A 26,911-nucleotide genomic window follows, 5' to 3' on the forward strand; every position below is an offset into this window, starting at 1 on the left:
GAAGTAACTCCATTTATCCTGAGCTAGTACTAAAAACAACATTACTGGTTAACACCTATATAAACTGTTTTGAGATTTAAATTGGAAAACAGATTTCCATTTTTATGATATGTGCTACCCTAACATTCAGACATCTATATTTACACATGTGGAAATATCTAGAACTGCATGCTTGTGGACCCTGACGCTATCACTGTCAGATAACACATAACACATGCATATATCCATACAGAAATCAATAGCACTTGGATTTGGAAACATTCTGCATCCATTTTAGCGTCACAGAAGAGATGCTCAACCATCTGTACATAATTTATAGTTGAACCCGACCTTTGTGTAGATGAATTGGCTCTTCCATGGTGTTGAGAAAACCAGGTAATTGGGTTTAGATCACCAGCCATTTTGTTCTGGGAACTACTGGGTCAGTGGATCATGAAAGAGAAAGGGGCCGGGGTCTTCCAAGAGGCTGAGGAATCTCACTAAAATCTCATTTGCTCCAGGCCAACTGGGACAGAAAGTAGATCAAGCAGCCTTGGTGGGAAGTTGAGCTTCTCCTTTTATAAAGGAGAAACAGCCAAGTGAAGATGTAATTTCAGCAGAGAGTACAAAAGAGGACAGAGAAAGGAGTGTTTAGAGAATAAAGAGAATTGACAAATATATTCCCCTAGTAAAAAAAGAATAACTTTGAATGTCTTCTTCCTTAATACATTTCAAAGCTTATTAAGCTAGCAATTATTTGTTTCTTTAACATGTGGCACATTTTTAAAAAGTGACCTTTCTTCTTCTTCTTCTTCTTTTTTTTTTTTTTTGACAGGCAGTTAGAGAGAGAGACAGGTCTTCATTCCGTTGGTTCACCCCCCAAATGGCCACTACAGCTGGCGCATCGTGCTGATCCGAAGCCAGAAGCCAGGAGCTTCCTCCTGGTCTCCCATGCGGGTACAGGGCCCAAGCACTTGGGCCATCCTCCACTACCTTCCTGGGCCACAGCAGAGAGCTGGACTGGAAGAGGGGCAACCGGGACAGAAACTGGCGCCCCAACCAGGATTAGAACCCGGAGTGCTGGCGCCGCAGGCGGATTAACCTAGTGAGCTACAGTGCCAGCCGACCTTTTTTCTTCTTAACAAAATATAAAATCCTCCCCCCACCAATATACTTCATTAAATTAGCATGATTGAAAATGCCCCAGCACATAGATTGGGAGGGCCAAGTAGACCAGTGTGAGGATGTTGCTTTTCTGAAAAACTGAACTGTACCTCTAAGAAGCACAATTAGATTGAAAATCATGGGGGCCGGCACTGTGGTGTAGCAGGTAAAGCTGCCACCTGTAGTGCTGGCATCCCATATGGGCGGCAGTTCGGGACCCAGCTGCTCCACTTCTGATCCAGCTCTCTGCTATGGCCTACGAAAGTAGTGGAAGATGTCCCAAGTCTTTGGGTCCCTGCATCAGCGTGGGAGACCTGGAAGAAGCTCTTGGCTCCTGGCTTTGGAATGGCGCAGCTCTGGCCATTGCAGCCAACTGGGGAGTCAAAGATCTATCTTTCTCTCTCTCTCTGTCTCTCTCTCTCTCTCTCTGCCTCTCTGTAATTCTGCCTTCAAATAAATAAATCTTAAAAAAGGAAATCATGAAAAGAAAAATACATCTGATTAAGAAAATTAGATTCCTCAAACTGAACTTTATCTTCCAATCTAATAACTAAAATGCGGTTATCTAGCAGGGTGTTACCACCTGGTATTGAAATGATCCTAAATAATGCAAACACAAGTTACAATCATTTGGAATGTTAACGGATTTTACTGAGGGCAGGGCTGCTTTTTGCTGTTTGTTTATTGTTTGTAACTGCAGACCCAGATCACAATATTCAGGGTTCTGTGGACATGCACTATGATGCATGTGAGGGGCTATATCAGAATAAATGTCAAGATCCTTTAGAATTCTAAAATTAGAAATCTGGTACTCACAGAAGTTAGAAAGTGCCATAGCAATAGCTGTGGGATTTTTTTTTTCCTTTCATTTTTCTTTAACAACAACTAAAAAGAAGTACTTTCCTAAGGAAATCTGTGATTGTTTTTGATGACAAAGTTACACCTCTTGGGACCCCAGCACCAAATAAAGGAGTGTCTGGGTCAACGTTCTGTTTCAATTCCAGCTTCTTGCTAATGTGCACCCTGGGAGGCAGCCGGGTATGGCTCAAGTGCTTGGGTCTCTGCGCCCATGTAGAAGACAGGGATTGAGTTCTGGGCTCCTGGCTTCAGTGTGGCCCAGCCCTGGCTGTTGCAGGCACTTGGGGAGTGTACTAGCAACTGCAAGATCTTTTATCTGTATGTTTGTCTCTCCCTGCTTTAAAATTTTATTTTAATTTATTTGAAAGTCAGAGTTACATAGAGAGAGGAAGAGACAGAGAGACAGAATCTTCCATCTGCTGGTTCACACTCCAAATGGCCACAAGAAAGCCCATTCCTGTCGGCCAAAGCCAGGAGCTGGGGGTTTCAGCCGGGTCTCCCAGTGGGTGTAGGGGCCACAGCACTTGGGCCATCTCTTGCTGCTTTCCTAGGTGCATTAGCAGGGAGATGGATGGGAGTGGAGCAGCTGGGACACGAACCGTTGCCCACATGGGATGCCAGTGCTGCTTTATCATCTACGCCACAATGCTGGCCCCTCTCTCCCTGCCTTTTAAATAAAATTAAGAAGGAAAAAAAAAGATAAATCAGTCATCATCTAAAGGTAAACAGTGATCATCTGGCAGAGAACAAGCAACTATTTAGTGTTAATTCCCAAACTTGAAATTAAAATGAGAAACGGGATCTTTCAGAGTCTTAAAAAATCCCAGCATGTTAAACTTCAGCAGTTTCAAATGAGGCATCTCTAGCTCTGTAGTGGGGTTCTCCATGCAGCAGATGCTGACAGGGAGGGGAAGGGGAAGGCTTCCTGGGGGAGTGGATCCTGCGAAGACAAAGGGAGGGGGCAGGCTCAGATGATGCGTTAAAGGAGCCCTCTGTGGGAAAGAACCATCTTGTCCGTCACCTGCCTCAGCCCTGCAGAGTGGATCTCAACTCCGTAACTGAAGCAGGCCCTCAGGGAGCAGGAGGCTGGACTGTGAAGGGTTGTGATGCATCGGAAGACCTCCAGGGTAGCATTTAAGGACCCCCAGAATCCTAGCAGCAAGTGTCAGATGCATGCTCACGACCTTTCTGGGGAGATAACCCCTTTCACTCTCAAATCTCACCTGTTACCCTGCCTTTCACCTCCCTTTCCCAAGGAAAAGCTTAGCTACTTCTCACTGGGTTATGCAGAGCAATGCAGTGCAGTAGAAAGAACACTTCTTTCCAGATGGGGTGAGTCATCTTCAAAGAGGCCCATCAGGTCTTTTCCCTGGAAAGGAAGATGCCACGCCCTTAATAAGAGAAAATGGCTTTGGGAAGTCCCTGCTTAAAGTAGCACTTTCCCCTTCTTACGAGACAGAAACAATTAGGACTTGTGAGAGCAGAGAGTGAAATTTAACTGTCCTAGAAGCATGGGGTGGCCTCAACTAGTTCAACTGAATTGCTTCCCAAAAGCCCACTTTGAGATATGGCAGTTGGATGAAGCCTCCACTTTTTTTTTTTTTTTTTAAGATTTATTTATGTATTTGAAAGTTAGAGCTACACACAGAGAGAAGGAGAGGCGGGGTGTGTGTGTGTGTGTGTGTGTGTGTGTCTTCTATCCGCAACAGCCAGAGCTGCGCCAATCCGAAGCCAGGAGCTTCCTCCAGGTCTGCCACACAGATGCAAGGATGCAGGGACCCAAGGGCTTGGACCATCTTCTACTGTTTTCTCAGGCCATAGCAGAGAGCTGGCTTGGAAGTGGAGCAGCCAGGACTCGAACCAGTGCCTATATGGGATGCCAGCACTGCAGGCAGCGGCTCTTCCCACTATGCCACAGCACGGGCCCCGAGGCATACAGTTTACAGAGATTAGAAATTGTTTAGCGCAGGAGTGCTGTAGAGGTTGAAAGTTATTTTCTTTAACTGAAATGTGATCCCTGTTAAACATAAGAGTGGGAATAAGAGAGGGAAGAGATGTACAATTTGGGACATGCTCAAGCTGACTTGCCCCAAATGGTAGAGTTAGAAACATACCAGGGGATTCCAATTCAATCCCATCAAGGTGGCATGTACCAATGCCATCTCACTATTCCAAGTGATCAATTTCAGTTCACAATTGATCATAATGAAAGGACTAAGAGTCAAAGGGAGCACATAAACAAGTCTAGTACCTGCTAACACTAACCGATAGAATAAATAAAGGGGAGAGTGATCCAACATGGGAAGTGAGATACTCAGCAGACTCATAGAATGGCAGATGTTCTAAATAGCACTCTGGCCTCAGAATCAGCCCTAAAGGCATTCGGATCTGGCTGAAAAGCCCATGAGAGTATTTCAGGCATGGAAAGCCAAGACACTCTGGCAAAAAGATCTCTGTGAGTGAGATCCCAGTGGAAAGACAGGTCTTCAAAGAAGGAGGTACCTTTCTCTGAAGGGAGGAGAGAACCTCCACTTTGACTATGACCTTGTCTAAACAAGATAAGAGTCGGAGAACTCAGAGGGCTTCCATAGCCTTGGAAACTCATGACTGGAGCCTAGGGAGATTACTGATGCCATAGACAGGAGTGTCAATTGGTAAAGTCAACAACAGGAGTCACTGTGCACTTACTCCTCATGTAGGATCTCTGTCCTTAATGTGCTGTACATTGAGATTTAATGCTATAACGAGTACTCAAACAATATATTTCACTTTGTGTTTCTATGGGGGTGCAAACTGTTGAAATCTTTACTTAATGCATACTAAACTGATCTTCTGTAAAAAAAAAAAAAAAGAAAAGAAATTATCAATTCCCAACTTGACTCTCACTGGGATTAAACATGACAATAGGTCTGATCTGATTGCATCATCATTAAAAAAAAATCATCTATTATTTTTCACTTTATGTTTCTGTGTGGGAGCAAACTGTTGAAATCCTTACTTAATGTATACTAAGCTGATCTTCTGTATATTAAGATAATCGAAAATGAATGTTGATGTGATTGGTAGGGGAGAGGGAGTGGGAAAGGGGAGGGTTGTGGGTGGGAGGGACGGTATGGGGGGGAAGCCATTGTAATCCATAAGTTGTACTTTGGAAATTTATATTCATTAAATAAAAGTTAAAAAAAAAAGAAAGTTATTTTCTTAAATATTCATGATATATCTCCAAAAACAGAATTTTATTTTTTTTTTTTTTTTTTTTTTGACAGGCTGAGTGGACAGTGAGAGAGAGAGACAGAGAGAGAAAGGTCTTCCTTTGCCGCTGGTTCACCCTCCAATGGCCGCCGCTGCAGCCGGCGCACCGCGCTGATCCTGGCAGGAGCCAGGAGCCAGGTGCTTTTCCTGGTCTCCCATGGGGTGCAGGGCCCAAGCACCTGGGCCATCCTCCACTGCACTCCCTGGCCATAGCAGAGAGCTGGCCTGGAAGAGGGGCAACCGGGACAGAATCCGGCGCCCCAACCGGGACTAGAACCCGGTGTGCCGGCGCCGCAAGGTGGAGGATTAGCCTATTGAGCCACGGCGCCGGCTCAAAAACAGAATTTTAGTGAGTCAGACACTGCCCCTTGCTTCTAGGTGACATCTGATAAATATTGACTGTGATGTTTAATTAATAACTAATTCTGCAGAGAGCAGGAATCTTACTCTATAAACTCAGAAGTATAAGGAATATTATACTTTCAATTTATTTTATAATCATAAGCTCAACTCTCCACTAAGTAAAGAATTCAACAAATAGTAAGAAGAAAAAAAAAATATGGGTCCTCAAGAGTAGAGACAAGGGCTATAAACAATAATCAAATCTCAAAACATCAATTTTACTCACATACATTACATTTTTTGTACCCTTAGTTACCACAGATCAAGGAAAACATATGACATTTAAGTTTTTGGGATTGGCTTATTTCACTAAGTATAATGATTTCTAGTTGCATCCATTTTGTTGCAAAAGACAGAATTTTTTTCTTTTTAATGGCTGAGTAGTATACCATAGTGTGTGTGTGTGTGTGTGTGTGTGTGTGTGTGTGTATATATATATATATTCTTAATTCAGTCATCAGTTGATAGGCATCTGGGTTGATTCCATATCTTAGCTATTGTGAATTGAGCTGGAATAAACATGGGGGTACAGATAACTCTTTCATAAGCTGATTTCATTTCATTGTAGGGTAGGGTGGGAAGTCTCACTATGCTCCTAAATCTGTATATATGAAATACATGAAATTGTTCACCTTATATAAATAAAAATTTTTTTTAAAAAAGAAATACCAAATTCCTGGGGCCAGCATTGTTGCATAGCAGGTAAAGCTTCCACTTGTGGTGCCAGCATCCCATAAGGGCACAGGTTCATGTCCAGGCTATTCCATTTCTGATCCAGTTCCCTGCTAATGGCCAGGGAAAAACAGTGGAAGATGGCCCAAGTGTTTGGGCCCTTGCTACCCATGTAGGAGACCAGATGGAGCTCCTGGCTTCTGTCTGGCCCACTGCTGGGCATTGCAGCCATCTGGGGAGATCTCTCTCTGTCACTTTGACTTTCAAAATAAATAAGTCTTTAAATTTTTTTTAAAATAATAAAATGGTATATCAAATTCTTGGTTTTGTTTAAACAGATGGGTATCTCTGTGCCTTTCCTATATTAAAATTCTAGAGCCATATTAATATTTGTTACTATGAGAGCTGTCTTTTCTGCCAGATTCCTAAACACAGGGATTTTAGGTCAAACGGTAAGTGTGTTTTGAATTTGAACATATACTGTCCTACTCTGAAACGTATGAGCATCTGACTGTCCACACCTTCCTCAGTCTGGAAATCATCAATCTTTTGAACTTTTACCAAGCAGAGAGGCAAAAATTCAATTTTGTTGCTGTTTTAATTTTCATTTCTCAGGCTACTAGCAAGATTGAGCAACTTTTCATATGTTTATATGGCCTCTGCATTTCCTTTGATCCATTTGGGTGTTTGTCCTCTTGCTGATTTATAAAAGCCTTAGGTAAGTAAGGGCTCTTAATGCTTTTTAGTATGTTTATGCTGCAAAGATTCTCTTTTAGGGGCCAGCATTGTGGCATAGCAGCAGGTAAAGCTAATACCTGTAATGCCAGAATCCCATAGGGGCACTGGTTCCTGTCCTGGCTGCTCCACTTCTGATTCAGCTCCCTGCTAATTAACCTGGTAAAACCAGCAGAAGATGGCCCAAGTGCTTGGGCCCCTGCCACACATGTGGGAGACCCGGATGAAGCTCCTGGCTCCTGGCTTCCGCCTGGCCCAGTGCTGGCCCTTGCAGCTATCTGGGGAGTGAACCAGAGGATGGAGGATCTCTCTTTTTCTCTCCCTCTCTCTATAACCCTTTCAAAATAAATAAATAAATCTCAAGGAGAAAAAAAGATTCTCTTTTAATTGGTTACTTGTCTTTTGCCTGACTATGTTTTGCTAACAAAACACTCTCCCCTGCTCCCTAGTCCATGTACCACTTGAGGTATCAATGGAAAGATGAAAGACAGATGATGATAAAAGAATCTGATAATGTTACACACAGATAAAACCTCTCAGTAAATGCCACAGGGGGTACTTCTAATATCTGTAGCAGGCCAAATTTGTTTTCATGTTAAAAATTCTTTTTTTTATGTTTATTTACTAATTTATATTTATTTGAAAGGCAGATAGAGGAGAGTGAGAAGGAGTGTGTGTGTGTGTGTGTGTGTAAGACAGAGAGAATGAGAATCAAGGCATAAGGCCGGCGCCGCGGCTCACTAGGCTAATCCTCCACCTAGCGGCGCCGGCACACCGGGTTCTAGTCCCGGTCGGGGCGCCGGATTCTGTCCCAGTTGCCCCTCTTCCAGGCCAGCCCTCTGCTGTGGCCAGGGAGTGCAGTGGAGGATGGCCCAGGTGCTTGGGCCCTGCACCCCATGGGAGACCAGGAAAAGCACCTGGCTCCTGGCTCCTGCCATCGGATCAGCGCGGTGCGCCGGCCGCAGCGCGCTGGCCGCGGCGGCCATTGGAGGGTGAACCAACGGCAAAGGAAGACCTTTCTCTCTGTCTCTCTCTCTCACTGTCCACTCTGCCTGTCAAAAAAAAAAAAAAAAAAAAAAAAAGAGAATCAAGGCATAATTGGGGGTCACACCCTGAGGTGTGACATGTAAGCAGAATGCTGAGGGATACATAGGAATTACCCACTTCTAAAGTGGGAGAAGGAGGTACAATATTCCAGGCAGAAGGATGGCATGTGCACAGGCCTTAAAGAGTTTAGGAAATCATTAGACATTCCTGGTCAGGCCCGGAAATGTTATTCCAGGTACTCAGTATTTTTATTGTTTACTACTTTCCCTAATATTTCAAATTAACTAAATCATGCACATCCGCATTTCATTACCTACTGGACCAAATGTTTAGGTCTCCCCCCCCCCCAATTAATTATGCTTTATATAGACGAACATATAAAAATCATAAAGTGGATTTTTCCAAGTTTTGTTTCAACCCATTGCCCACATCTATTCTGTTCTAAGTAGGTGGGAGCAATGGGGAGTAAGGGATGGAGCACTCCCTTCAAGATGCTATGGTAGACGGTGCCTACCAACTTTGGTGATCCAGTTCATCTTCTTGTTGAAGATGAAGAAGTGGAGCAAATATTTGGTCAAGATGATAAGTGCTTTCAGTGCATTGGTGTGTATAATAACACCCTCATTCAATGGGACAGGTACTACATAGCCTCAAGCTACACTTGCATAGTCATCACTGGACCTGTGAGGGCTGACATATATGATGAGCTGCCTGAGGATCAATGATGCTGACCTTCAGGCCAAAGGTCTTGAGATGCTGAAGCATGTCTACAGTGAACCCCTGACCAAGAACAACCTTCTGAAGACTGAAGCCAAATACTGGCCTTCTCCCCATGGCTGTGATCACCAGCGGGACCATTTCCCTTGAGGATTCTCTGGTTTCTCCTTTCCAATTGCTTCATTGTTTTGGGTTCACTGAACTTCACTCTATCCATAATAAAGGACCTTGAGAAGCTTAGATGGGATAGGAAATCTTGGCCTTGCCCTTGGTAAGGATATGTGGGCCTGTACTATGCTTGTTAAAATGTGCAGTTAGCTTAATTCACAATAACTAAGAAATAGAATCAACCCAAATGTCTGTCAACTGAAGACTGCATAAAGAAATTATGGGATGCATACACCATGGAATACTACATAGCAGGAAAAAATGAAATCCTGTCATTTGCAACAAAATTGATGAAACTGGACAACATCATACTTAGTAAAATAAGCTAGTCCCAAAAAGGATAAATATCATATGTTCTCCCTGATCTGTGATAACTAGTAGAGCACCTAAAAAGTAATCTATAGAAGTGAAATTAACATTTTAAGATGCAATGACTTTGAACAGCCCTTGTGTCAACTGTTGAGGAACAGTATTTTTTTCATACAATTTGTGGAACTCTTTACTTAATACAGAGTTAATCATATGTGTATAAAGTTAACTGAAAATAGATCTTAGTAAAAAATAAGAATGGGAATAGAAGAGGGAGGAGAAAGAGGGGTGGGAGGGTGGGAAGAATCACAATATTCCTAAAGTATTTATGAGAAAAATAAATTGTTATACATTAAAAAACTGTGCAGTTATCCAATAAAGTCAGCTGTGTCATATGCAAAAAAAATCACAAAGTTACTAAAAGTGTTCAAATGGTAGGATTTATTAAAGGATGCTTGTAATTATTATAATTATGTCTTCAAGTGTTTTACAGTTATTTAACCATTCTGTTTCTTCTAAGTTCATGGTAGGAAAAAGAGAATGAGTTAGAAAAAGCTGAAGACATCAGGTATGGATAGAAACGCAGTATTTGAAGTTAATTCTTTGAAGTTCTCTTCTGGTTTCTGCTAAGTGAGGGACAGGGACTTGGGTGCTAACTAGTGAGGAGTTTAAACTTAGATGTCACAGGCTAGGCTCTGATCATAGTCCCAGAAACAAATGGAACACTCAGAAGAGCTTTATATACAAAGGGACTATTTAAAATGTTAATGTGTACAAGTATCTGGTGCTTCTTACTAAGCTCTAAGCCCAAAGGAATGGGAAAACAGAGAAAGAAAGGGTGTAGGGGAAGACTCACTGTTTGTTGTAGAGTCATACTGAGTTGTTGCTCTGTATGAGAGAGGAGCAATGACATTCAGTTGAGGCACATGGCCAGCTACAGACAAACAGAACTGAACAAGGGAATTAGAAAACTCACTTCCCTCTCTTCTTTCCTTCCTCCATTTGACTTCTCAGTGAACACAACTAGAAGTCAGAAGTCATGAGCATCCATCCACATGCTCCATATAGGTCAACCTTCCAGGTGGAAAACAGGATGGAGAACAGGAGAGTAAATATGACCTGAAGAAGCAAATAAGGTTTTTCTACAATTCTGTAAAGGTTTTCTACCAAACATCAGGTATTTAGCTAGCCAATAGTTTGCTGCCTAGTTCTATCAAATTCTTTTTTTAAAAGATTTATTTATTTATTTGAAAGTCAGAGTTACACGCAGAGAGGAGAGGCAGAGAGAGAGGTCTTCCATCCACTGGTTCACTCCCCAGATGGCCACAATGGCCAGAGATGTGCCAACCCGAAGTCAGGAGCTTCCTCTGGGTCTCCCATGCGGGTACAGGGACCCAAGGATGTGGGCCATCTTCTACTGCTTTCCCAGGTCATAGCAGAGAGCAGGATTTGGAAGTGGAGCAGCCGGGACTAGAACCGGCGCCCATATGGGATGCCGGCACTGCAGGCGGCAGCTATACCTGCTACCAATAAGCATTGAGACTTGCTCCCTCTCCTCAAGGTGCTCTCAATCTGTATTGTGTGATAAGAAAATACCTAGGTGGTAAGGAGCAGGCATATGGAAAAAAGGTTAAGATGCTGCTTGGGATGCCCACATTCTACACTGGAGTGCTGGGTTTCAGTCCCAACTCCACTTCTAATTCTGTCTTCCTGCTAATGCATACTCTGGGAGGCAGCAGTGATGGTTCAAGTGTTGAGTCTGGGCCACCCAATGTGGGAGATCTGTATTGAGTTCCTGGCTTCCAACTTTGGCCTGGCCCAGCCTAGGTTGTTATGGGCATCTGGGGAATGAACTAGTGGACAGGAGGTGTCTATCTCTGTCTGTATCTCTTTCTCTCTTCTTCCCTGCCTTTCAACTAAGTGCAATAAATTAAAAAAATTAAAACTCCTGAAAATCAGCCTCGGGGGGTTAGAAAGAGGAGGCGTATATCCCAGACACTGAGATAAAAATGCAAGTGTAGGGGCAGGTGTTGCAGCACAATGGATAAAGCCACTGCCTATGACACCAGCATCCCATATGGATTCTGGTTCAAGTTCCAGCTGCCCTACTTCCTATCCATTTCCCCACTAATGTGCCTCTGAAAGCAGTGGAAGATGGCCCAAGTGCTTAGGCCCTTGCCACCCACATGGGAGATCCATATGGAGTTTCAGGTTCATGCTTTTGGCCTGGCCCAGCCCTAGCCATGGCAGCCATTTGAGGAGTGAACCAGTGGATGGAAGATCGATCTCTCTCTCTCTCTCTCTCTCTCTCACTCTGCTTTTCAAATAAATAAAATAAAATAAATTTAAAAAATTTTAAAATCCAAGTATAGATATATCCATTAAATACAGGTTCTACTGGAGTGATCTTAGTACAGATTCATGGTATAGATGAAGATAGCACAACAAGATGGTCCCTGAAAGAAGAAAGAAACATGAACAAGGAAACATGAAACAAGGAAAAGAAGGAACATGAGATGAAGAAGGAAGGCAAGAAAAAAGAGGAGGGGAAATGACATCATAAGCTCAGAGCTCCTAACCATTCCTCTTTAGAAAACACCCACTGGTTGGTGAGGTGATGTTCACATAAAGGCCATACTCGCTGGGCACTTGACTTAGGGCCTATGGCATAGACAAGGTATTTGCAGTTTCTGGTACATAGCTATAACTCTATTTTTCTTTCTCACAGCATCATATGGATATGACATTAGCATATGATATGACATTAAATATACATACATATACACACATACCAGTACACTTCAGAAAGTACATGGAAAAATGGAATTAAAGGTAAGTTTCTTTTGCTGCAAAAGTTTTTGAAATGCATGCAATTTTTCATCATATACATATTCCATGAACTTTTTGAAGAACCTGTGCATATATACATATATGCTTATATGTGTGCACACTCAAATATGTCAAACTGTTTTTAAATTACAGTTTTTAAATTATGATTAGAAACAACCCAACATAACTATGTGACAAGCATGACAGGTCTTGTCTGTGTCTTGCTTAGGAGTCACTATCAATCTTTTTCATTCATATGTATAATTTTGTGCATTAAATCAATGGAACATTTAGTGGTGACTTCCCAGAATGGTGATTGTTTATTTGTGGTAGATAGGTGGGAACAGAAGCGATAATTTCTGCATTGAAAAACTGGCAATATAAGATCACATGTGGAAGCAAAGAGCAGAATAGATAAAATGGTAATTGCACTAATAGAATGACCACTTTGTTGTTTCTGGTTCCTGACAGAATAGTACGATAGGTGCTCTTTTGGCAAATAAAACACTTGCCACTGAAGAAATATTTGATGTTAAGCAATTTTATTATATTTTCTAGTGCCTGGTCCATACTATGCATATAACCAGTACTTAATGCTCAAAAAATATTTTTAAATCAACAGGTCACTAACTCATTTCTAAAGTTACATAATTCTGTATTTTTATAAAATAGTAACAAGATAAGTGTATATTAACAGCACGATATACTCAAGTTCCTCTTACCTATAACTGACAACACACATCCTCAAATCATGTAACTTTAAGATTCAGCTATTGAATTAGTAGTGAAAACTTTCCACAAGTGGAAATATTCTTTTCAACTTTGTATTTTTTTAACAGTCTGCCATTCCTAAAGCTGCTGGGTTTGCTTTGCTCCTCCAGTTGGTAAGAATGGAAACATCAACGATGTCATGGTGTAAATGAGGAGATGCACTCTCTAGACTGATGCAGCCTTGCAAGTTAGTGCCTCTGTGTGAAGAGAAAGGCTCTTCTGCCTCTGGGCAGAGACAACCAAACCCCAGGCTGCATCAGCCCACACTAGCCTCTCTGGTGGCCAGTCATATTTGTGCAATGCACAAACTGTACCACCAGGTACCTTGTTTGTAGTGGCAAAAAACTTGACTCTCAGAATAACTTATTGAACACTTCCTAATGCCAGGCACTTGGCCAGGTGCTGGAGATAAAAATAAGACAGGGTCTTTCTGTGGCAGACGGGGAAGAGGGCCATGTGAACAGATTGCCATAATAAAGGCCGATAACATGATCAAAGAGAAACACACAGATTGCTATAGGGCCAGCAAGGAAGGAACAGCTCATTTTTCTGGTTGGACTTGGAGTCAAGGAATATTCAGAAAGGAAGAGGCATTGAAACAGGGGGTCATGAGATTAACAGAAGTTCATGTGGGGGGAAAGGGCTTTAGAACTTTCGGTGACTAGGGCAAACTTGAGGCTCTCCTCCTGGACACTCAGGGCTTAGGAAAAAACTTTAAGTTATGGCTTAGTCACTTTGAGGTCATTTTTGTTGCGGTTGTCATTGTATGTGTTTGCTTGCCTTTGAAGTGATCCAGACAACCTCAGCAGTGGGGTTTATGAAAATAGTGCAAAAAACAGTGTGTTTGTTTGCCAAAACTATTCCTCTATGTAGTTCCCTTGGGAGTCTGAGGAGGCCATAGGTGGCTGGCCAAAGGCCAGGGATTTCGGATCATTGCCAAATGGCCTCCTTGAAGATACAGCACACAAGGACATTCCTGGAAGAAGGAACAGCATAATCCAACAGTATTTTGTTTGTCAGATGGAAATATCCTTAGTGACAAACAGGTGTGACCTTTGGTTATGCAATAGAATCGTGGATCAGATAGAATGTGATTTTTTCAAAGACCCAGATTGTTTATCTCCCTAAGAGGATCAGTTGGTTTTGCCCAGAAAAACTGTTCCAACACCAAGACTACATTTTTAACTCCAGTGAGCCTTTCCCATGTTGGCAAGTGCTGCTGGTTGCCAGGATCAGGTGGGAGCATGTGCACAGCACAGCTGCACACAATCCACATCACTATCAGAAAAACAGTCAGTATGTATTCTTTTGGCAGGAGGTCAGAGACATCTCGGTCATTAAGAGAGAGCAGTCATATGCAGGTAACAAACTGGTTGTACTGGGAGAGGTAATAGTCTTTATTTCTTCCCCTGTAGTAGACTGCTGACACTGCTTTGATGTTTTGAAATGATAGTGTTCCCTAAACCTGTTTGCGGAGTTCAAGGAGAACTAGAAGCTTCACTAGGCACTGTTCTGCACAATAACCACATCAACAACATTAAAAAAAAAAAATCTCACTGACTGGTTTTACTGATTAGCTCCAAACTGGCTATTTCAGGCCACAACTCATAAGCCAGGTTCTCCTTTGATGACCCCTATGTTGAAATGAACGCTACAGGGGAGTTAGGCAGCACCAGCCCTCAGGAAACACTCAAGGGCCCTCACTACAGCAATCTGATAAAGCAGAAAGCACAGAGGAGTGTTTATGATCCTCCAGTGCCTGACACACTCCTTCTGAAGTACTCCACCGACCAGGTAATAAAAACCTGGCCCTCAGTGGTTCTTAGGAGGAGTCATCAAAGGGAACAAGATACAAGTTCAAGAACACTTTGTAAACATGGAAAGAACATTCCTAGGAAGTAGGCAGGCACATTAGAATGCTGCAAGTCAACGAATTAAAGACCCAGGGCAGCAGCAGAGGGGCCAGGGATGTGTCAGTCAGAGTTTAAGGAGCCTGCCAGAGGGAGTCACATGTCAGTGAGCATCATCCAGAAAGCAGGCACCAAAATATCCTCAATTCACATTCATCAGCTCAGGAAGAGACATCCCCAGCCTCCTGCTGAGTACATCAAACTTCCAGGAACCACCACTTATTTCCCTTTTATTTACTACCTCCCCAATCAACCTTCAAGTTACATCCTGATTTATCCACCTCTTTTTATCTCCACTGCCACTCTCCCAGTCCAAGCCACAACAACATCAGTTGGTTTTGCTCAAAAAAGTGCCCCAAGACCACAGACTACATTTCTAACTCTGGTGAGCCTTTCCCCTGTTGGCAGGTGCTGCTGGTTGCCAGAAGGATCAGGTGGGAGCATGGGCACAGGACAGTTTCCCATAAGCCACCAACACTCTCGAAAACTCTCTCAGCTTTAGCAGGAGGTCAGAGACATCTTCTCTTCGTCATTAAGACAGAGCAGTCATATGAGGCAACAAACTGGCTGTTTTGAGGGGCAATCTCAATAGCCCACTTACCGCTTTCTCGATATTCTTGTTGGCTTCCTTCCACCCTTGACTTTTGTATGAGGAGGTTCTTTCTAAACACAAAGTGCACACACTTGTGAAGGAAAAGTCATACAGATTTTACAACATAAAAAGCTGAAAACTTTTTTAAAACTGTCTTTTTTATTTTAAAAAAACATTTATTTATTTACTTACTTTAGTTTATTGGAAAGGCAGAGAGAGAGAGATAGAGAGAGACACAGAGAGAATACTCTCATCTGCTGTTTCAGTTCCCAAATGTCCTCAGTAGTCAGGGCTGCGCCAGGCTGAAACTAGGAGCCAGGAATTCAACTAGCATCTCCCACATGGGTGGCAGGGATCCAAGTACTCAGATACTGACTCCTAGGAGACCTGGATTATGTTTTTGGGTCCTGGTTTTGACCTGGGCTAGCCCCGGCTGCTATGGGCATTTGGGCAGTAAACGAGGGAAACATCTCCCTATAAATCTCTACCAAACTAGAGATCTTTCCCTTTTTGTTTTTCAAATAAAATAAACAAGTATTTAAAAATGTTTTATTTTACTAATCATCAGGTGACAATTATCACTTTTTGTCTATTATAGTAGCAAGACTTAAAATTTTAGCCGGCGCCGCGGCTCACTAGGCTAATCCTCCGCCTTGCGGCGCCAGCACACCGGGTTCTAGTCCCGGTCGGGGCGCCGGATTCTGTCCCGGTTGCCCCTCTTCCAGGCCAGCTCTCTGCTGTGGCCCGGGAATGCAGTGGAGGATGGCCCAAGTACTTGGGCCCTGTACCCCATGGGAGACCAGGATAAGTACCTGGCTCGTGCCATCGGATCAGCGCGGTGTGCCAGCCGCGGCGGCCATTGGAGGGTGAACCAATGGCAAAGGAAGACCTTTCTCTCTGTCTCTTTCTCACTGTCCACTCTGCCTGTCAAAAAAATAAAATTAAATTAAATTAAAAAAAGACTTAAAATTTTAACAAATCTAATACTTTTATCCACAATCTGTGGGAGTTCATAATTTATTTGATAGGAAATTTGGCAACAGCTCTCAAAGATTCACAGCCTTTGACTAGTGATTCTATTTTTAAGAGTAAACTGTAAGGTAATAATAACAGATATGGACGAGGATTCAACTATACTCGTGACATAATAAGATCCAACCATACCTGTGGCATAGTAAGAAATATATACTTGGTTTCTGCCCCCAGTTCCTGACACAAACTCCTAAAACCTTCCCAATTTCCTGAGTGAAAGCAGTGATATCTTTTATCACATATTTGTTATGGTATTTGGTATTTGACCTTGGTTACTGACATAGAGCTCCTAAATCTCTTGGAATTCCTGGGTGATGGAATCTTTTGTTATTATGAGGTAACTCTTGGTGGGTTCCTGGGTACCTTCAAGATGAGGACTGATAAGCACAAGCCTTGATTAGAAGCTTGGAATTTTCAGTCTTATGGCCTCCCCTCTCCCACCAGTACCCTATCCTCTGAAGAGGGGAGAGGAGCTGGAGATCGAGTTAATAACAGATCATGTCTATATGATCAAGCCCCCATAACAATCCCTAAACTATGGGGTTTGGAGAGCTGTGGTGCTGGTCAACACATCACATGCAGGGACAGTGTGCATGGAAACTCCACACCCCTTTCCACAAACCTCACACAACACCTATTTGTCTACATCCTTCCTTATAGCCCCTCAATTGTAGTAAGTGTTGCCCTGAGTTCTGTGAGCCTTTATATCAAATAATCAAACCTGAGGAGGAGGGTCCTGGAATCTGTGATTTGTATCCAAGTCAGACAGAAGTGTGGGAAACTTGAGGACCCTTACTATTGGGATCTGAACTGAAGGCTGTCTTGCGGAACTGAGTCCTTCACCTGTGGCATCTGTATTAACTCTGGGCATTTAGAATTTCTTAGTGTGGGAGACCTCTATACTTGGTGTCAGAAGTGCTGTGTGAGTACAATAGTTCATCTGAGAATTATTTAATTGATGAAAATACAAGGTTTGAATAAGGCCATATTTAAATTAACGTGTTACATCGATCAATAAGATAAACTATGATGCTTTTACAAAAAAAGTTTATGAAAGCTCAATAAAAATACCAATTTTCCATAAGTTAGGCATAAATTTAATATAATTCTAATTAAAAATATCTTTATAAACTTTTTAATAGAAAAATTGGTCCTAAAAGTCAAATGGAAAAATAAACAACAATTGCCAAGAAAATTCTAGGAAAGGAAAAGAGTGATGAAGAAGGACCAGATAGACATGAAAAGATATTATAAAGTCTCCATAGTTGAAAAAGTGATATCAGAATATTAGTAGACAATTGGAAGAGTACAGACACAACATATATACGTGAGTTTTTCTGTGAATATCTCAAATAAAAGAGGGAAAAGGTAGACCTCAATAACGAATTCTAAGACAGTCTGTCCACTGATGATTAGATAAACAGATGTGGCATATATACACGACGGAACATTAATGAAATCTTGACATTTGCAACAAAATGGATGGAACTGGAGATAATTATGCTAAGTGAAATAAGCCAGATCCAGAAAAACAGATATTATATGTTTCCCCTTATTTGTAGAATAGAGAGTATAAAAATTATGTGGATGTCAAGAAAAAACAAAAAGAATTGTAAGACAACTAGTAAATCTAAAGAAAAAGTTGGATCCACACTTTTATAATATTTACCCTCCAAAAAAAACCCCAAAAGATAAATATTTTAAGAAAGGAAACAACAGAAATACTATGGAAGAAACCCAAAGCACCAGCAGAAAATAAGGGAGAATAATTCTTTTCAGTAAATTTAAAATAAGGAAGGTCTTTGTAAAAGATACAATATCTCAAAGCCATAAAAGTAAATATTGGTGAGTTTGACTATATAAAACTATAGTACAAAATTTCTACATGGGAAATACTCCACAAGGAAAGATAAAACCAAAAGAAAACTAAACAAAAAACTGTGATTTATGTCACATTCAATTAATCTTTCTTACATGATCTGGCAACTGACTTCAGAGAGACACAAGAAGAAGGTACAGAGCTTTTATAATCTAATCTCAGAAGTGATGACGGGTTTTCTTTTGAATTTTTCTCATCTGTTTCCTTATGGTATCATTTATCTTGTTCCTCTTGAAACTTTAAAATCAGATAATTGAAACCTTAATTATCTTTACGTTAAACCTTTTTGGCAAGAATATTTCCTTTGTGGCATATTACACTTTGTGTCTTTTATTAGTGAAACAACTTTCTCAGAAGCCCTATAGAAAACCTTTCCTCAAGTCTCATTGGCCAGATCAGGGAAATATGCACTGTACCGGAGCAATCACAGGTGATGGAAGTGGTATACCATGATTAGGTTCATGACCTAATGTACCTCTGGATTGCTTGATAGGGAGAGAGTGGCTACATGAACAAAAGGTGCATCTTTTCCATGGTCTGTCCTGTGCATCAGTGAGTTCTGAAATCCACCCAGTGTTTTTCACCTACATTGTTAAATCTGTCCAAGTCACCAGTGACTTGGACTTGGTCTCTAACAGTAAGCTATTAACCCATCTCCTTGATTCCAAAATATTATCAAAGTGGAAACTAGTGCTGTCTTTTCAAATCTAAGTCAGATTATGTCAAGCCCCTGCTTTAATCCTTCCGGTGGTTTCCTAATGCATTTATCATCAAATCCCCAATCTCAACTTGGCCTACAAAGCCCTACATCATTTGGCTCCATCTTACCTTTCTAGTCTAATGTGATCCACTCTCCTCAAGTGTCAGCTACACAGCTCTCTCTGTTCTTTACTGATCTAGGGCTTTTGCACACATAGTTCCCTCTGTGGAACATTCTTCTTACTCTTTGCCTGGCAATAAAATACAGAGATGAAGTAGATAGATTTTGGAAAATCCTCCCTAGGTACTAATCCTGTCTCTGTTAATTTGGTGCAAATTAACTTTTTATATCTTGTTTTCCTTTTTTATAAAATGAGGATGATATCAATAGTATCAAAGAGATACTACTTGAGACAGAAATAAATGTCTACCTTGTTTCTGTCCGTCATTCTTACTAAACATATATCTTTATTAGTACATGTTGGTTATCACAGTTTGTAATTGTATATTTATCTGTGATGATCTTTACTTGTTTAATGTCTTTCTCCACCACTAGAAAATAAGCTCTGAGGACACAGAACATGTCTATTTGTTCATCCTGGCATTCTAGAAACTGACCCACTGTAGGCACATAGGAGACTCATAAATATTTTTAAATGAGTGAATAATAGCATAAGAAAATGTTTATGACAATGTTAGGTGAATCAAATAACTTTGTATAAGCAATAGGCAAAAAAATAAGCAAATAGCCTATGCATAGAAAAATGGATGGAACAAATTCCAAAAGTGAACAATAATCATGTGAGTTACACATCTCTGCACAATTTTTTTTTATCTTTTTTTTTTTTTTTTTTTGACAGGCAGAGTGGACAGTGAGAGAGAGAGACAGAGAGAAAGGTCTTCCTTTTGCCGTTGGTTCACCCTCCAATGGCCGCCGCGGCTGGCGCGCTGCGGCTGGTGCACCGCGCTGATCCGATGGCAGGAGCCAGGAGCCAGGTGCTTTTCCTGGTCTCCCATGGGGTGCAGGGCCCAAGCACCTGGGCCATCCTCCACTGCACTCCCTGGCCACAGCAGAGAGCTGGCCTGGAAGAGGGCCAACCGGGACAGAATCCGGCGCCCAGACCGGGACTAGAACCCGGTGTGCCGGCGCCGCAAGGTGGAGGATTAGCCTAGTGAGCCGCGGTGCCGGCCTTGCACAATTTTTATACTTTTGTGTACACTCTCCAGATTTTTTTATTGAGCATACATGTGTGTATATATGTGTTTGTATATATGCATATATAACAGAAAACAAGTAAGGAAATAAAATAGACTGAGGAGAAGTCAGTTGATCCTTGAGGGACTTGGAAAGGGAGGAAGTAGCCAAAGGTCACAGATTCTTTTAGACTCTTTAGATATACAAGGTGTCACGTAAGAGCTGACATGTGAGGACAACACTGTGGTGTGGTGGGTTATGCTGCCATCTGCAGTGCCACAACCCATAAATGGGTGCTGGTTCATGTCCTGGCTGTTCCATGCGTGATCCAACTCCCTGCTGATGCACCTGGGAAGGCAGTGGAAGGTGGTCCAAGTGTTTGGGCCCCTGCACCCATGTAGCAGATCCAGTGGAGGTTCCTGGCTCCTGGCTTTGGATCAGCCCAGCTCCAGCCATGTGGCCATTTGGGGAATGGGCCTGTAGATGAAAGATCTCTCTATCTCTGCATCTCTCTCTCTGTCTGTGGCTCTTTCTGTAAAGATGGGTGCAGAGTCCTAAGGATCTGGGTCAGCCTCTACTGCTTTCCCAGGCACATTAGCAGGGAGATGGATCTGAAGAGGAACAGCCAGGTCTTGAACTGATGCCCACATGGGATGCAGGCACTGCAGGCTGGGGCTTTAACCCACTGCACCACAGCACTGGCCCCAACAGATAAATCTTAAAAAAAAATAATAATAATAATTGGTGGGGGCCACCGCTGTGGCATAGTAGGCCAAGCTTCCGCCTGTGGCATGGGCATCCCATATGGGTGATGGTTCAAGTTCCAGCTGCTCCTCTTCTGATCTGGCTCTGTGCAATGGCCTGGGAAAGCAGTGGAAGATGGCCCAAGTGTTTGGGCCCCTGCAGCCCCATAGGAGACCTAGAAGAAGCTCCTGGCTCCTAGCTTCGGATCGGAGCTCAGCTCCGGCCATTGTGGCATATTGGGGAATGAACTGGTGGACAGAAGACCTTTCTCTCTGTCTTTCCCTCTGTCTGTAACTCTCAAATAGATAAAATATTAAAAATTGGTTTTAGGTGCTGGTGTTGTGGCATAGTGGGTTAAGGTGCTGTCTGTGATGCCTGCATCTCATATGAGTTCTGGGTCAAGTCCCAGATGCTCCAGTTCTGATCCAGCTCCCTGCTAATACATCTGAGAAGGCAGCAGAAGATGACCCAAGTGCTTGGGCCCCTGCACCCATGTGGGAGACCTGAATGAAGTTCTTGGCTCCTGGCTTCCCTCTGGTCCAGCCCCAGGTGTTGCAGCCAATATGCGAACTGAACTAGCAGATGGAAGATCGATCTCTCTCTCTCTCTCTACCTTTCAAACAAATAAATCTTAAAATAAATAAATAAAATTTAAAAATTGGTTTGATACAAGGAAAGTATACTAAGAAATTCTCATGTGCTTACAATTATTTTTAATAAGTTATAGTAGTGGGGCCGGTGCCGTGGCTCCCTTGGCTGGTCTTCCACCTGCGGCGCCGGCATCCCATGTGGGTGCCGGGTTCTGGTCCCGGTTGCTCCTCTTCTGGTCCGGCTCTCTGTTGTGGCCTGGGGAGACGGTGGAGGGTGGCCCGGGTGCTTGGGCACTGCGCCTGCATGGGGGACTGGGGGGAGGCACCTGGCTCCTGGCTGTGGATCGGTGTAGCTCCGGCTGTGGCGGCTATTTGGGGGGTGAACTAACGGAAGGAAGAAAAAAAAAAGCTATAGTAGCATGCACACAAAAATTCATTTTATTTAAAAATTTTTTCCAAGATTTTATTTATTTACTCAAGAGGAAGAGTTACAGACAGAGAGAGGCAAAGACAGAGAGAGAGAGAGAGAAGTCTTCCATCTGCTGTATACTCCTTAAGTGGCTGCAATGGCCAGAGCTAGGCTGATCTGAAGCTAGGAGCCAGGAGCTTCTTCAGGGTCTCCCATGCGGGTACAGGGGTCCAGGCACTTCAGTTATCTTCCACTGCTTTCCCAGACCATCATCAGGAAGCTAGATGGGAAGGTGACCAGCTGGGACTTGAACTGGCACCCATATGGGATGCCAGCACTGCAGGTGGATGTTTAATCTACTGCATCACAATGTTGGCCCTCAAAAACTGATTTAAAAGTTAGCAATAATAGATGTTCAAATAATATTGGTTAAAGACAATGGCATCTATAGTATAGTTTTAAAACTTCTGAATTTCTCTGTGACATTAATTGAAATCCTGTCGCAGGCTTATACATCTGATATTCATAATACCTTTAACATGCATTTATGATAACTAGAAATGGCTGAATTTTCAGTATAGACTCACTGACCTAAAGACTAATAAGGAAACAATAAAAAGGGATCATCGGGCCGGCGCCGCGGCTCAACAGGCTAATCCTCCACCTAGCGGCGCCAGATTCTGTCCTGGTTGCCCCTCTTCCAGGCCAGCTCTCTGCTATGGCCCGGGAGTGCAGTGGAGGATGGCCCAAGTGCTTGGGCCCTGCACCCCAATAAAGACCAGGAGGAAGCACCTGGCTCCTGCCTTCGGATCAGCGTGGTGCGCCAGCCTCAGCGCGCCGGCCGCGCCGGCCATTGGAGGGTGAACCAACGGCAAAAGGAAGACCTTTCTCTCTGTCTCTCTCTCTCTCACTGTCCACTCTGCTTGACAAAAAAAAAAAAAAAAAAAAAAAAGGATCATTGTAAAAAATGAAGCAAGGTAAAGGAAGTAAGGTTAATAACAGCTGATAGTAGCTGTAAAAAACTTAAATAAATTATATAAATTATTTTTATACAGATATAAAATGAACATGTCAAGAATTTCATTTGGGGTGAGTGTGTAGCCTAGCAGTTAATATGCCTGCGTTCCACAACAGAGTACCTGGGTTAGCTACATGATTCCAACTCCTGACTCCAATTGCCTGCTAATGCACACTCTGGAACACAGTAATGATGGCTAAATAACTGGGTTCCTGCCATCCATGTGGGAGATCTGGATTGAGTTACCAGCTCTCCGCTTGGGCATGCCTTAGTCCTGGCAATTGTGAGCATTTGTGAAGTGAACCAGTGGATGAGAGCTCTCTGCCACTTAAAAAAAAATAGTTTAAAAACTGTATTTAACTAATTAATTAATGAGGCAACCAGATATTGAAATCAGTTCAAGAGTATTCAAAGTACCAGACACAAATAGGCATAAGTAAATCTGCTTAATAGATACAAAACTGTTCAACACTCAGCAATCTTTTTGGTCCATTTGAAACTTTCATAATATTTTCCTTTCATAGCCAATTTGTGTTGAGTGCTTATTATGGGCTCTGGTACTTTCTTGGGTACCTCAAATGTATTAATTCATTTAGTTCTCACAATAACCTTATGAGGTAGGTTCTATTATAATTTCCATTTTACAGGTGACAGAACTGAAAACAGCACATAAAAAGGTAGGTAATTCACGCAAAATCACAAAATGATAAAACCAGGAGGTGGAGGCAGGATCTAAATCCAGGTAGTTTTGCACATGCTAGCTACCATGGATATGGATATATATGTGCAAAAGCAAAATAACAGAATCTAACTAGTGAAGTTACAGTAGCTACAGAAAAGAGAAGTAAAGATGACTTCCAAGTGTTTCTGCTGGTTTTGAGAAGGGCTATCCAAATGAATAAAAAAACTAAGAGAGTTGGTTTGATTTATTTTTTAGCTGGAGTCACACGTGCAAATGGGGAGTTGAGGACAAAAGGTAAACAGAGGCCGGCGCCGCGGCTCACTAGGCTAATCCTCCGCCTAGCGGCGCCGGCACACCGGGTTCTAGTCCCGGTCGGGGGGCCGGATTCTGTCCCAGTTGCCCCTCTTCCAGGCCAGCTCTCTGCTGTGGCCAGGGAGTGCAGTGGAGGATGGCCCAAGTGCTTGGGCCCTGCACACCATGGGAGACCAGGAAAAAGCACCTGGCTCCTGGCTCCTGCCATCGGATCAGCGCGGTGCGCCATCCGCAGCGCGCCGGCCGCGGCGGCCATTGGAGGGTGAACCAACGGCAAAAGGAAGACCTTTCTCTCTGTCTCTCTCACTGTCCACTCTGCCTGTCAAAAAAAAAGGTAAACAGAGGCCACATCACAGAGGGGCTGTATCCAAAGCATAAAGATGTTCAAATATGATCAGATGCATGAGGACATTTCAGAAAGTTTATGGAAAATGGAATTAAAAGATAGGTATCTTTCATTCATGCACAGTTTTTACATAATATGCATTTCCCCCATGAATTTTTGAAAATCCCTAGTACATTTCAGAAAGAAAGAATCAATTTGGCTGCACCATGAAGTTTAGGCAACTCTGAGGGTGGAAGGTATCACTGGCTTCCAGGTACAGGCAGCTGTTGGGTTGGACCAGGTTAGTGGTAGCAACTAGACTCAACTCTTTTATTTGAGGAGTCCGCAGGTAGGATTAGCAAAGGAGGCCCACATATCATGTGGGCAAATATTAAAAGTTATAAATTGGGACCCGCATTGTGGCACAGTAGGCAAAGCTGCCACCTGTGATACCAGCATCCCATATGGGTGCTGGTTTGAGTTCCAGCTGTTCTGCTTCCGATCCAGCTCCCTGTTAATGGCCTGGGCAAGCAGCAGAATATGGCCCAAGTGCTTGGGTCCCTGCACCCACAATGACAGACCTGTAAGAAACTCCTGGCTCCTGACTTTGGCTTGGCCCAATCCTGGCCATTGTGGCCATCTGGGGAGTGAACCAGGAGATGGAAGACTTCTCTCTCTTTTTGACTCTCCCTCTGTAACTCTGACTTTCAAATAAATAAGTAAGGGGCCAGTGCCGTGGCTCATTTGGCTAATCCTCCGCCTGCGGCGCCAGAATCCCATATGGGCACCGGGTTCTAGTCCCGGCTGCTCCTCTTCCAGTCCAGCTCTCTGCTGTGGCCCAGGAGTGCAGTGGAGGATGGCCCAAGTGCTTGGGCCCTGCACCCGCATGGGAGACCAGGGGGAGGCACCTGGCTCCTGGCTCCGGATAGGCGTAGCTCGGGCTGTGGCGGCTATTTGGGGAGTGAACCAACGGAGGGAAGACCTTTCTCTGTCTCTCCCTCTCACTGTCTGTAACTCTACCTGTCAAATAAATAAATAATCTTTAAAATAAATAAATAAATAAATAAATAAGTCTTTACAAACAAGTTATAAATCAAGTAAATTCAAAAAACTATCTTCCCCCCTTGATAAATATGACCTGAATGATTAAGTTTAAATTGTTTTGACTCCTTAACGTCTTGGATCTTGGAGGACCTTCCTCTTCAAACAGAATTGGATCTTACCTAACTTACAATCTATGTGAATGGAGGCAGGTCAGTTTCTGCAATATTCAAGGGACTGGCACTGGACATAAAACAGGTAACAAAATAATGACCTACCCTCATGGAACTTGAGTGTAGTGGGAGACAATCAACAGGCCCGCGAGCCGCAGGTGGAGCTTGATAACGGCTTAAGGAGCTGCTCCTCTCAGGGATCTCTGTGGTTTCCTTTGTGGAGGTGCAAGGTGGATGGTGACTCCCAAAACATCTGGGAACACGTGTGGGTGGTCGGCTGGTCACCATGCCTGGGCATCCAGGTAGAGCAAACTTCCAGCAACGTGTGGGACAGTCCTTTTGGGGAGTGCCCTTGTTCAGAGACAGGGCAAGGTTTTGCCTGATGACATGCAGGACTGCCGGGACGCAAGTTTGGAGACTCCCATCTCTTCTCTAGGTGCTCCGGAGTCCCTTGCGGATGGACGTGGCAGAGATGAAACGCGAGAGGGCCCAGCCGAACTTCGGCAAGGCTTTCCTGGAATCCACAAGCTGCAGGAGCAGGGCGGCTGCCCACACGCAGAGCACCACAGCGACACCTGGCTCTCCGCAGAGCCGCGTCGGGAAGCGGCCTCTCAGGGCGCACAGTCCCGCGCCGGGACCCGAGGGGGCGTGGCTGCGCGCAGTCGGCGCGGGGTCGAAGGGCACGCGGCGCCAGCGTCATGGCGGCCTCCGGGCTGGGCTCTGCCCGGGCCGCGCAGCGGTTCGGCGTCCTTGGCCTGTGCGGCCGCCGGTCACCCCGAGACCTGTGCGTGCGCGAGCGGCGGCTCCCGGGGCCGGCGGTGTCGGGGCGGAGCGTGGCGGTGGCCAGCGGGCTGGACGCGTCGGGCTCTGAGCAGTACTGCCTGGAGCTGCTGCGGTGAGGACCTCCGGCCGGGAGGAGGAAGTGGGGCTTCGAGAACAAGCACAGGGGCCGCACAATTGGGGCAGACGTCCTTGGTCTGCCCTCGCTTGTCACTTTGCCTGAAACTTTGATTTTAACCGAATAGAGCGTTATTTGCATGCATGCATAGCCTCTTAAGTTTTCATGACAATAGTAGCCAACTTGGAGTTTTTTCCTATGGGTCCGATACTATGCAGAGTACTTTACAAGTAATTTATTTGATCCTCATTACGGATTGTGATCGGGGTTGTGAAGATGAAAGCGTATTTTATTATATGAAAATCGTAAATTAGTCTAGTGCCTCGCACATAAATGAGGCACCGCGAGTACAATGTAAGTCATTGCTATTTCACTTAGTAGACAAGGAAATGGGGCTTTAGATAGATGAGGAAGAAACTTGCCTGAGGTTCCCTAGAATAACCTGGAAGTCAAGGGCTTGAGCAATGTTTTGTTGTCCCCAGTAGCTCTGGGAAGGCCTGGCACTTGGA

The 26,911-nt window shown here is 43.6% G+C and overlaps 2 protein-coding genes across 7 annotated transcripts in view; one reads left to right on the forward strand and one right to left on the reverse strand.

Moving 5' to 3' along the window:
- The window catches only part of TP53INP1 (tumor protein p53 inducible nuclear protein 1), a 119,514-nt gene extending 93,564 nt beyond the window's left edge, over positions 1-25,950 (reverse strand). For both annotated transcript variants that reach the window (XM_070075326.1, XM_051844641.2), the window contains exon 1: positions 25,610-25,950. The gene's annotated coding sequence lies outside the window, so the exon portion shown is untranslated. The remainder of the gene's footprint in view (positions 1-25,609) is intronic.
- Positions 25,951-26,164: 214 nt separating this feature from the next.
- The window catches only part of NDUFAF6 (NADH:ubiquinone oxidoreductase complex assembly factor 6), a 29,834-nt gene continuing 29,087 nt past the window's right edge, over positions 26,165-26,911 (forward strand). For 2 of the 5 annotated variants that reach the window (XM_002710699.5, XM_051844631.2), the window contains exon 1: positions 26,165-26,399. In XM_002710699.5, coding sequence (XP_002710745.3) covers positions 26,203-26,399 — 197 coding nt within the window. In that variant the 5' untranslated portion in view covers positions 26,165-26,202. The remainder of the gene's footprint in view (positions 26,400-26,911) is intronic. The other 3 variants (XM_017341444.3, XM_051844632.2, XM_051844633.2) reach the window with 3 other exon arrangements.

Source organism: Oryctolagus cuniculus, chromosome 6 (genome assembly GCF_964237555.1).
Source record: "Oryctolagus cuniculus chromosome 6, mOryCun1.1, whole genome shotgun sequence".
NCBI classification, from domain to species: domain Eukaryota; kingdom Metazoa; phylum Chordata; class Mammalia; order Lagomorpha; family Leporidae; genus Oryctolagus; species Oryctolagus cuniculus.